The sequence below is a fragment of the Limulus polyphemus genome, unplaced genomic scaffold, assembly GCF_000517525.1.
Source record: "Limulus polyphemus unplaced genomic scaffold, Limulus_polyphemus-2.1.2 Scaffold5208, whole genome shotgun sequence".
Taxonomy (NCBI): domain Eukaryota; kingdom Metazoa; phylum Arthropoda; class Merostomata; order Xiphosura; family Limulidae; genus Limulus; species Limulus polyphemus.
The window spans coordinates 58,555-71,707 of NW_013670818.1; the positions used below are offsets into that span (position 1 = coordinate 58,555).

General features: G+C 34.0%; 1 protein-coding gene across 1 annotated transcript in view; it reads right to left on the reverse strand.

Annotated features, from left to right (window-relative positions):
• Nucleotides 1-10,361, reverse strand: part of LOC106472273 (low-density lipoprotein receptor-like) — a 50,413-nt gene extending 40,052 nt beyond the window's left edge. Inside the window, exons 1-2 of the mRNA XM_022400869.1 lie at nucleotides 10,160-10,361; nucleotides 7,703-7,813 (exon numbers count right to left, since the gene is read on the reverse strand). Coding sequence (XP_022256577.1) covers nucleotides 7,703-7,813; nucleotides 10,160-10,256 — 208 coding nt within the window. The 5' untranslated portion in view covers nucleotides 10,257-10,361. The remainder of the gene's footprint in view (nucleotides 1-7,702; nucleotides 7,814-10,159) is intronic.
• Nucleotides 10,362-13,153: the final 2,792 nt, after the last annotated feature.

The window sequence follows — 13,153 nt, forward strand, 5'->3', positions numbered from 1 at the left end:
AAAATAAAAAAACCTTACCTTTTTAATTGTATCTTGCACACACTAACAAAAACAAAATTTTGGGTAATCTATCTCACTAATAAGAGCAAAATATTTAACTCATATATAATAATAAAACAAAATTCAGTTGTGATCTTATTTGAGGTGCTACCTGGCCACTAAATATTTCGCTGCACAATTCAGGAAAAATTTACAAAATGCAACCAAATACTATAGTTTATGTACTGTACTCAGCAAGTATAATCCAGTTAGGATGAAATAATAACCAACAAGACATGACTGGGTTTTGGACAAAAATATCAGTTGTTGAGATTAATTCTGTTGAAACTTAATCTTTAGAATTTCCATTCTCAGGAAGCTTTATCAATGTTCCCTTAAAGCAGTTAGGAAAACATACATACTAAGCATGTGAAACTACTATCATATATGCACAACTTCTGTCCAATTGCATGCTTTATTTTTGTCCTTAATCTGGAGAAAGTAACACAAAAAAGTATTTTAATATATAACAAAATAACACACACACACACATATATCATTTGGTGTTTGGAGAAGCAAAGAACAAAATGGCTTTCTAAATAAAACTACAAAGACAAATTAAGTCTAATGATAGTTTACAGAAATGAGTGTAATGCTGGAGATATAAATGATTAGAATAGGGCTATCCAAGCAGCCAAACCAAAAACAATATAAGATTGAGGATAAATAATAAAAGAGATTACTCAAAATTAATATAAAAGTGATTTTTTTTTCATTGCACTTTCTTTAACAGATATCAACTGACTAATGGAGTACAGAAATAACTGTAATTTTGAAACAGTTATGTTTCCCGTTCACTTTTTACAGTACAAATTAAAAACACTTCAAAATCACTCACTTCATGTAAAATACACAAAATACCCAAGCACTAATTAGTACGATTAATTACACTATTAATAGTTTTTTGTTGCTGTTTTGTGTGCGTACGTATATATATATATATATATATATATATATATATATGTATGTGTGTGTGTGTGTGTGTGACTTGTGTAATTAAGAACTAACAAATTCATGGGTCCATAAGCTATTTGGTAAATACATAGCTTACATGCGTCTTTAAAAGAGATGAAGGTTCATTTTGGTAATTCCAGAGTTAATCATTTATTAAATCTTCCCCGAATATTATACCATTAATAAGGAGAAAAAATTACCAGTTACACTGAAACCTTGCCAAATCATATTGCTTTTTGTCACTATTACAAATTATGTTGGGTCACCAGTTTTTTTTCCATTCCTCCAATCCTATTTAAGAGGGTGTGTCTGATAAACATGTCGCACCCTGTTGAGTTCATGGAATTCAGTATTTCTGACATACATATAACAGGAAATTACTACACTATAGTTGAGGTTAAGATTTGATTCCCTATTTCATCAGCAATTTCATTGAAATATGTCCAGCATATTATCCATTACTTGTTGAGTGTATAGATTAGTATTAAAAATTAATGTTATTAATAAGCACACACACACACACACACATTTATATTAATATATAATTAATATGTATATCTTATCTGATGATGACCTGATATTATTATTATTACTATGGGTCAAAATCAGAATATGCCTACAGAAAAAAAATTACTAGATGTATAAAGCTGGGTTCTGTGTTTCTATTTTGATTCATTATTCATTACAACCATCTTAATACTGCTATAAATATAAAATGATAATAGATAGTAGCCATTACATTAACAAAAACAGATGTGAACCATTTAACATAACAATGTTTTGGGACAACATAGGACCTATTGGTCCATCTCAGCTGTTCCATCCTCTAAACTAAACTAAAAGAATAAAAAAAAAATCTTAAAGCCAGCCCGTGTCATTCATATACTTATCAAGCTTTTTCTTAAACTCTCTTAAAGTTACTGCCTCTACACATTCCAAAGGCCAACCACCCTGTTTGAAAAATGAAACTGTCTCAGCCAAAGATGACTCCAATGTTGCCAAAATATATATTTGTGTTCTCTAGTTCTACTATTCTCACTATTAAATATGAAAAAAGATGATTCATCAACACTATCAATTCCTTTTACAATTTTAAACACCTCAATCACGACCCCCCCCCCAATTCTTTTTTTTAAGAGAAAACAATTTGAGAGATTTCGGCCTCTCCTGGTATGATAACCCCTCCATCCCAGACACCATTCTAGTAACCCTTTCCAACAATTCAATGTCTTTCCTATGGAAAGGAGCTTAAGACTGAACACAATATTCCAAATGTGGCCTAACCAGTGACCTGTACAATGAAATTATAACCTCTTTAGACTTGTATTCAATGTTTCTGTAGATACAACCTAAAATCTGCTTGCCCTACCACTAGCAACAGCATACTGCTTGAATGGCTTTAGAGACTGATCGACTATTACACAAAGATCCCTTTCCTTCATAACACTGTAAAGGTTATTTCCATCCAAATTATACTTATAATTTAAATTATGATAACCCAAATGCATTATCTTGCATTTATTATAATTAAACTCATCTGTCATTTATTTGCCCAACTCGCTACATGATCTAAATCCTTTTGTAAATCAGCAGCATTCTCTTCACAGTTAGCAACACCCAAGACCTTAATATCATCTGCAAATTTAAGTAATTTATTGATTATTCCTTCATCTATGTCATTGATGTAAATCAATAAGAGCAAAAGTCCTAAGACTAAGCCCTGACGTACCCCACTTGTGACATTAATCCAGTTTGGCTAAACTGAATTTGCATTTGTAACAACCCTCTGCTTTCTTCCATCCAGCCATTCTTCTATCCAATTTGCTAACTAATCCCCCACATCTATAAAGATTTTTTTTACAAGCCTTTTATGTGGCACCTTGTCAAATGCTTTCTGAAAATCCAGATACACCAAATCTACACCCTTACCCTCATCTACATAAGCAGTAACCTTTTCAAAAAAATGTAAACAGATTTTTAAGGCAAGATTTTTCCTTAGTGAAACCATGTTGACAGATTCACTTAATAAAAAAATAAGTGTGGATGCCAAAGCCCGAAGGTGAAGTATTGAAGACCAAATTGCCAGTAGTTGGGTGTTCCAATGAGTAGTCAACCCACCATTCACCAGTGTTCCAAAAGGAGAGATAATCCAACAGAAAACCTTGTAATGTAGCATCTATTCTGTTGGGAGAATTTGGTTGTGTTGAGACAATCGATCTGCTACTGATAAAGGAGATCCAAGATTTGAAAACAAGGAGCCCTGGACCAAGTGCCCTCTCATGGGAAGAGCAAGCATTGTTGGAGTGAAGCCTGAAGATGTTCCCCTTAATAAGCCCAGACCATAAGGCATCACCATTTGAAGAGCAAGAAGGATAAACATTGTGTAGGGAAGCCCTGTTGTCCATGCACAGACCGTGGAATTCCTGACTGTTAAGATATGCACTCCATTTCTGAAGCAAGGCAATCGTAAAGATATGATCTCTGGATGAGGTGGTAGCAGAGGAACCTATATGTTAGTATTGTCCCGACTTAACCACCCCTCGAGATCAATGAAAGATCTTAAATAAGGAAACTGGAGAATTCATTGAACCGGTATTTATGATCCCTTGGTCACATAAAGCACACTGAAAGGATCTCTTGTGTGTTTGTCCTAAAGGCATGAGGGATTTCAATGATGCCCACATTACCAAAAAAGAAAAAAACATCCGTGCCATGGGAGGAGAGGCGAGTAAGATTCAGTCTTCCTGCCAGGATGAAGCAAGCCTATCAAGAAGACCTGACACAGCATTTAGTAAAATCTTCTTTGCAATAGTGAGAGACTTATTAGCATGAATTTATTAAAAATTTTCAACATTTTAAGTAATGTGGTGATGACATCATTATGTAAGGCCTCTGAAGCAACTTCTAACAGTAAGACAAACAAAATCGTGTGTAGAGAAAGCATACACATACGGAGTATTTTTGGCAGAAACTTGTTATTTTGGTGCTGCTTTTGACAAAGATGGAAATATTTTATAAAGGAAGCTTACTGTAAAGAACGAGGGTGCTCGTGGGAATGGGGCTGCTACTTGGATGTGTCCTGAATTGTCCACAAATATCTATTCCTGAAGCAACCGAGGATATATGCACCATATTCGCTAACACTGGTAAGTGTACTCCACTAAATGCCAGGCAATATCTTCAACAAATGGATGATTGTACAGTCAGATATGCATAATCCATATCAAAAAGGGAACAACAGACAATGCCACCTTGACTCAAATGTTTGTGGCTCTAAATTGCTATTTTTACATCACCTCATTATCTGATTATCAAGAAGATAAGCAATATATTATACAGTGTCAGAAGAGCTGATTACAAAATAGACCGTGCACTACAAAGAGGTGATGTACATGCATTGCAGGAATTTGCAAATGAACAGTAGGTAAGTAAAAAGTATTATGTGGTACACGTGAAAGTTTGAATGAAAGTAAAATTATTGAAACTTTCAAAACAGCTTTTACCTTGTATCACAAGAAATGTTTAGAGCATGCTGAGTATTTTTGCATGTCATATAACAAAGTTGAATGTGTACAACTGGAGTGCTTCACCCACTCGATCACTGGTGATGTTTGTGAATGGCTGTAGGAGTACGTAGAAGAAAACCTGCTCCTCATGATGGGTTGCCTATGGGACACATCTGTAGGTACTTTAATGAGAAATTCCAAACATGAATACTTCCGCCACGCTGCATGTTAAACGGTTTAATGTTTGACCCAGTTCCTTCAGAAATTGCTCAGCCTAACCAATATGAAAAAGTATTGATTCAGCAGGCAAAAATCTTCCTGGTTGTAACCAAAACGAGAAAATCCAATATTGCACAAAAGAGTATCAAAATACCAGTCTCACCATTGCAACAATTACTGCTTAAGATAAAAAAAAACAAAAAACAATCTGGATTAGATATGTTTGTCAATTTGGTTTTCCCAGACCTGAAAGAGAGAAATTGTGTCTTTGGAGTGTTGTTGAATCGGTAGCCAGAAAGTGTCCTGCAGTGTCGTTAGCTTCGGAGGGTAATAAGAATCTGAAATTTGTAGGTAAGACAATGATTCTAAATTGGTATGTTACAAATACTTCTATTCAATGTTGTTGTTGTTTAAGTCCTGGAGAAAATGCCATAGCTTAAATAGGAGACTACTCCAATTACACTGAGACATTTAATGCTCGTAGAGATAGCCTGTTGTATGGTTTGAAATACCATAACCAATTGTCTCGTTTTCAAGAAGCAGAAACGAAAGTACGTGAACTAATTCAAGAACATCACCAAAGATGTAAGCAAAGAACAGCAAAGCAGTGGCCCTCCTCCTGGTGGTCCATTACACTACGTTGCTACTAAGGCACACAATGCTATGGTAAAATTTGAAGATGTCATTCAGCATGATGAACAAGTAGATGTGAATGAGAACCAACTGAGTGTGTTCAACAAGGTCAAGACCACCATAAAGGCCCAAGCAAATGATGATCTGGGTTGCAATGCCAAAATACTTATGGCTTTTTGTTATTGGGTCTGGCAGTACTGGTAAGAGTTTTTTACTAGACACTATTAAAGCATGGGTTCAGTTGGTAACTGATAGATGTTGCTGTTGCAGCAACCCACAGGTATTGTTGCATTTAATATTAATGGGTTAACTCTTCACTGACTGATGATGCAGCCAGTGGAACATAAATAAACACCACAATATCGACCCATGTCTGATGACCCATGCTCCCATTGTTAACTTCCTACACGAAGAGGTACAAAGCTGTTTCTAACAGACTAATAAATAACTGCTTTTGATATGCCCATTATGTCAATAACTGAATGGCAGAGACAAGCTTGTAATGTATTAGACCTGTTTCCATTTCAACATGTGGATCAAACATCATTTTAACTTTACCAGATGTTCTATCTTTAAAGAGCATTAAAGGTGATGGAAACTGCCTTTTTCAAGCTATGTCTAATATAGTAACTGGCTCTGAATAGCAGCATTTTGAAGTTAGAAGTGCAATAGTTGCTCACATGCTATGCATACCTGAATTAATAAGTAGTATTGGGGCTGATGGTCACCAAAACTAGTTAAAATTGATACAATGACAGTGTGGAGCAGTATCTTGCCCAGAGTAAGATGGTTGTTGATGGGACATGGGAAACTGATTTTGACATGTCTGTTTTAACTCATCTTTTGATTACAATGGTGTACTCATGGAGAATATTGGACTGATTGTTTCTCTCATGGAATAGAAAGGACTATTCCAGTAAATGTCCATTTGCTTCTAATTGTTTGCATTGTTTCATGGGTTGCACTATAGTGTACTGTGTAATTTTGTTTGTAATTTACCAACTAGCAGAAGGTTGAAAGATACTGGATGCCTATTTTACTGTCATTATTTAATAAATGTCTAGGTAGATAGTTAATGGTGAATTCTATTTATGAGATAAATTGTAGTTATTAACAAAATGATATGTCTAACAAAAATAGCTTGGCTGTAAGAAAATAAAAGAGCAGCCCCCAAAAAAATTACTGTTTTACAAAAAATGAGTAAAAGAATTGATATCATAATGCAGCTAAGACAATCAATATTATTGGATACATAGTTTAAAATTGCTAGCTAAAAAAAAAGGTGAACTCTATAATTGGTTTAAAATTATTTTATCATGTTTGTCAATTTTTATTAACAAGCACGAGTTACTCGTCATTTGGCCACTTTTTTTTGTATGATTATGTTAGTACTGACTTATCAGGATACTACAAAATCTACCATAACCCTTTGAAGTGTGTAATTAAATTTCAAATAGGTTCTCAAAAATTGCCAGTTATCCACTAACAAAATGAAATTTAGAGTTTGGTCTTTTTTTCAATATCAATATCCACTAGTTGCACATTTGCTCGTGGTACTAAGGCAGGAAATTCAAGGGCGTCCAAGTATCACAACTGTCGCCCTATGAGAAAAGTTTTTGTGTCACTGTAAGGTATACCCGATTGTTGCACCAAAAGGCTATAAATGTCAAGTTTCATATATTTATTTATAATATCCAAAGGGTTAAACAGAGCTTGAACACAAAACTCAACTCATTAGTGTCATAAGGACAATTCTCTACCAACTGACCTACGATATTTTAAGGCCTAAATATATAACACCCACCCTGACCATTACAAAAGGTAACCAATTCAGAGCAGTTTTAGATTGGGTCTAATTAGTACCACACAAGGAACCAACTTCCTACTCATTACCTTCTATAAAGAGAATGTAGTACTCAATTACCTTTAGTCAACTTTTCTCAACAACTACACCCACACCCTTGTCCCTCGGTTTACAACGTCAAAACACTATTCCCAGAACAGTATAAAGTTTTTACTGAAAACGAGCATTCGAAATGCGTTTAGGATGTTTTAAATATTACACAAATAATACTTGAGATTTTAGGGACAAACAATATTTTTTTGCACTGGTGACGAAACAGGCGCAATATTTTCACAAACAAATCTATAATAAAATTACTTCATTAAAAAATCTGATTTTTTTATGTATAAAAGACTTGTAAATCTTTACTAAAAGTCTACCAAATTTTGTGAAGATACCCTTACAGCATTAAAAGTTAAATAGTATCAATAATATCGTGTATATTATAATGAGCCCATCGCAAAAGGGAGGGTAAGCAGGTAAAATGAGACACATTAAACAAACTTACCACAGTTTATTTCATCAGATCTGTCTCCACAATCGTCGTCTTCATCACAATGCCACGTCATGGGAATACACCTTTCATTAGCACAGGTAAATTGATGTGACGAACACTGACCTATTATTAATCAAGATTGAGTGATTTATTTATATAATTTGATAAACTTGTCACTGCTAAATCACTCATCTACACTGATATTTTCTCACTAATAAAATGCTATGAATGATTTCATCAAATTTTAAATATAACTACCACTGTTACTTATGACAAGATTTGGAGAATGTTCAATCTTTTACTAACCTAAGTTATGTGCTATAACAAGCTTTGACCTTAACTTTCAGTTTCAGAGACACTGGCAACATTATTCTTCTCCAAATCTAACTGTTAACGGTATCGTAATTATTTCATGTAGTTAATGTTAATAGTTAAGAATTTGTCCGATTTATATGTATAAATATTCTGCCATTTTTTCAAACATAGAAATTAATTTTTACTTGTAGCACTTGCTACTGTGTTAACTCTTTATCTAAGCTGGCAAATCATGATAATAATTAATTATACTATTCATCAGATATCAGTATTAAGCCTATTATTTTTTTTAATACCATGTTCTTCACTCAGTGCCTTAGTGTTTTTTCAAGAAGAGTGAATATTATATCAGCCACAATGTGTTTGCCATATTCATTTCTGGCTATGTGCTTCCTTCCATATATAATTCATGAGATCAGCTGCCATACAACACATTAGTGGTGAACACCTATAAAAGCTGGTACTGGAAATGAATATGGCAAACAGTGTTGTTCACTCTTGTAATGTTACAAAATATGAAAGCCCTAATACTGATGTCTTATAACAAGTATAATAATTACAATCATATTTCACTAGCTTTGAAATTTTGATGGAAATACTCGAGTACTATTGGTTTTCATATTGAAAAGTGTTACTAAGACTGAACAACTACATTTAATTGATGAAATACATTTTTGTTACCATAGTTGCTAGTTGGGTTCAGATTAAACAAGTTATTGTTACAATTCTACAAAACATATCAAGTTTCTAAAGTGAAATTTCAAACACCCTATATAAATGTGGCACATTAGACATGTATACTAGCTATGCTAAACCAGAACATCACAATTGGGAGCATCACTAGTACATTGATATTAACACTAAGTAGTAGTTCGGAGGTTCTTCTGAGTTATATTACTACATTAATTTTGTGATTATTACTCATCAACGGTGCAATGTAAATGACACCAACAATGCTCTTATCCTTTGTTTACTTCATGACTGAGCAGTAAAGTAAAGTAGGCCTGAACCTGGTTACTAGTGTGTTGACACCTCAGTTGCTCAATAAAGGTTTGGCTTGTCAATGTGATAAGACAAATTTTTTAGCCTCATTTTGCATGTAGAAGAATTCCATGTTAGTGGCCCTCTAGTCAAAAGTGAAACCTGTAGTTATATTTATTACTTAAAACATACGCATCAGAAAGACTCATTCAGTAAAATGCAGGCCTATTCATGAATATCCACATCTTACAGATTTGATGACCCAAAGTGGTAGCAATGGAACCTAATCTGTAATATACTGTTTACAAAGGAGCACACACCCAAAAAACTTAATATTCCCTCTACCCTATGCTCCTGATACAATACTGAATGAAGTTTTCCTTTTAATGAGGTAGATCCTACATACAGCTTGTTACTAAAGAATGTTTTCCCCACGATAAACCTTCATTTTCTACTTCCACCATACTCCAAGAAACAAATAAGCTTTTTCCTTATCTAACATGTTTCTCTAAAATACCTAATACAATCTCCTTTTAATTTTCTTCAATTTTGCACCCATGGATTAATCACTATTAGAAAAGTAACACTAATTGTTGTATTTTACTGTCAACAGTTCTTTTTACAGTTCACATTACTAAAATTATTTTTCAAAAATCATGAATAACAGCTAAAGTAAGTGTAAGTAATTTAACTGTTAACGTTAACCTTAAGTGAATTTTTCAATTTTACTTTTATTGTACAAAGTAAGTTCACACAGACACTACCTTAAAATTAAATGAGAGCTAAATAGGAATTCTCAGTCACATCTTCCAAAATAATAATTCAGTCTACAAGCTGACACACTTAACTTTTAAGTTAGGGCTTCAGTAGTGAGTTAGTCTGTACTGTAAAATGTGAATAGGTTATTAGTCCTGATATTACTAAATATACTACTACTACTACTACTAGTATAAGTATAGCTAGGTTAGTTATTCTAGACTACTAATTTTATAGTAATACTACTACCTCTACTAGTATTATTACTGTACGGTATAGTGAATTACTATTAGTATTATAATACTCAAGGTTAATGTTTTAATTTGTAACTTAAGACTTTTAATTGGTTAATGGCATTGGTACATAAACCGGCATTATTTATAATTTATTGCTAGTATAACTTATATTATAACTTACCATGTGTCCACTGTATAAATAAAGAAATAATCACAAAACAGATGTGGGTCGCAAATATCACTTTAAATAATATGTGCGACATATTCGCTGAAGCCATAGTAATAATAAGTTTGTTCTTTCTACAACTTGTATTAATAAACAGCTAAAAAACTTAGCACTTCCAAATTTATCCTACGTGCGTGTTACAATTCACCGCTATATTAACACACTAACAATATATATTTTACGCAGACTTCGAAATGCTTCCCTAAACCTCACAATCATTGGCTGTTATAGTATGACGTGTTTGGGCGGTGCAATTTCCCTCCTTAGTGTGGTTTTCCAATTACTTATTGTACTCCCAGATATTTCTTTATGATATTCCATTTTGTAGTACATCTTAGAAAATAAACTATAAATTTATATATATATATGTATGTATAATCGACAGATGAGCCTTAATACTGTTTAAAAATACCTGATGCAAAATCTGCTTATTGTTCTTGATAATTCAAAAAAATTTACTAAAGAGATATTTACGTTAGGGGTACATCTAATGATCGAAATAGCCGTTTGAGAATCACGCCACTTACGGACTACTTTCTTTCATAGAACCAAACGTGCAAATGTAAAACACGTGGTTTTCAAGAAATCTGAAATCCAACAACTATTTTTCTGATATAAAATACAAGATTAAATAGAATTTTATATAAAAGACATTTCAGTTTTTATTTTGTTGAGTTATCCTGTAAATTCAGTGCAAATTTATAAAAGTTAGGGAACTTTACAGTAGTTGTGTTCATACGACACCGGTCAATGAATGTAGGTATTTTAGTGAGTACGTTTCAGCATGCTTTTATTATATTTTTTTTACAAGATTAGTATTCTTCTAAGTTACCGGTTAAAAAGGTCGCAGTTTTCACGGATATAAATATAAGCTGAACTGTTATTTCTTTACTTTTATGTCGAGGCTATCGAAAAATGTAATTCTTCAATAACGATATGAAATGCCCAAAAAATTGAAATATGTTAACAAATAAAAAAGAAAATGCCTGCTATATGTCATTCATGGATTATTTCTTATATTCACTGAATTTACTAATTCTGGTTGGAAAAATATAAATTCGCAAGTAATATATGTTATCATTTTAGGACAAGATTAATGTAGTTTGTTTGTTTCCGATATTCGCGCAAAGCTACATAATTTTGAAGTGATAGACAAGAGCAGCGTCTCCTAAAGTGTGGTCTGTGACCCGGTACCAGTCCATGGAAAAAAAATGCTGGTCCGCAGAAAACTAAAAAAAAAATTAAATTAACTTTAACCCTTTCACTACCAACCGCCATTTTCAAACTTTCTCTAAGCCTTTGTTGTATGTTAAAGAAAAATGTAATTAAACCAGTTAATATAAATATATTATAATAAAATTAATATTTTCAAATACATTATAATTTAAATTTTCATTTCATCTAACTTGAATTTCCCAGTATTTCAACTAAGCTAATATAACAGGAAGGAAAAGTGAAAGTTTGTACTTAAGGCTGCTGAAACTATAGAATTCACAAGTTGACAGCTGCCTTTATACTTACAGTCCCTCAGGTATTAAGGTTTTGTCACTTAGTGCAATTTAGAGAGCCTAAGATAAGTTTTATAGTGTTGATAACCTTGAGATTCTTGTGAAATGCCGTAAATTTAAACCACGTTAGCTCGACATGTCCCCTTGCTGAGTCCAAGCCGATCTTCCCCTGTCTGCAGGTAAGATCAGAGAAGGGATTTTGTCTAACATAAAAAAGGACCATTTGTTCATTCAAGTTAACCGGTTCTAAGACACCAAAATTTTAGGAATCTTATTCCAAATGTGTTAAATTTGCTTACTCTGTTAATGGAAATAAATATATGTTCAAACTAATCATTTCTTGTGTTTTTATATTTCAGCACAGGACAGGTAGAATATTCGGCGCCTGTCTTGTAAAAGTGGGTTTTATCGGAGTACCCCCCATACACACACAGCAACTTTGAAGGGACTTGGATTCAATGATCCAAGAGCCGTGGCATTTAATTTATAGATCCCAGCCACCCCGTAACCCTGATCATGGGAAGTTTGTTAATTGCTTTGTCCAACGTTCGAGCCCGGCATGGCCAAGTGGTTAGGGCGCTCGACTCGCAATCTGTGGGTTGCGGGTTCGAATCCCCGTCACACCAAACATACTCGCCCTTTCAGCCGTGGGGGCGTTATAATGTGACGGTCAATCGCACTATTCGTTAGTTTCCACTAACTCTTCTCTCTCTTTCTGTGAGAGGAATTTAGTTTTAAAAGGAAAGTTAACTTTCTTCAACTGGGGTGTTCAGGGATATTATTATCCCCTTTCATCCCGCTGGTGACAGTTTTATTTGTTATATTCATGAATTTTTATAATATTGTTGGAAAGGTTGGTTGTACTTTTGACTAGTGGTGTTTAAAAAGTAAGGCAGAGAAGCAGAGAGAGAGAGAGATGTCCGGTGGGTTCCAGAGAAGAGACCAAGGCTGTAGAGGTGAAGTTGTAGAGAAGGAGTAAGGCGACGAACGTTGGTTTGTTTTTGAATTTCGCGCAAAGCTACACGAGGGCTATCTGCGCTAGCCGTCCCTAATTTGGCAGTGTAAGACTAGAGGGAAGGCAGCTAGTCATCACCACCCACCGCCAACTCTTTTACCGGACAGATATGCGAGACCTGAATCTTACGTCTGGTAGTGCCAGGTGGCTGCAGACAAGTTGCTGGTGGCCCGTGCTAGAAGTGTCAGTTTGTTCTGAGAAGAGAGAGAGAGACTTAGTTTGTACTAATTAAAATATTTCTAAGTTGTTCATTTTTAAGAAAACCCCTTACCAATATGGATAGATGACTGAAGAAACATGCATCACACAAGAAAACCTCAAGTGATGCGCAAATGCAGCCTAGTTCTAGTGAAACTGAAGTTAGTGAAAATAATAGGCCTAATTATAAACGTTTAACTTTAAGTGATGTGCAGCTTGGTATCAAAG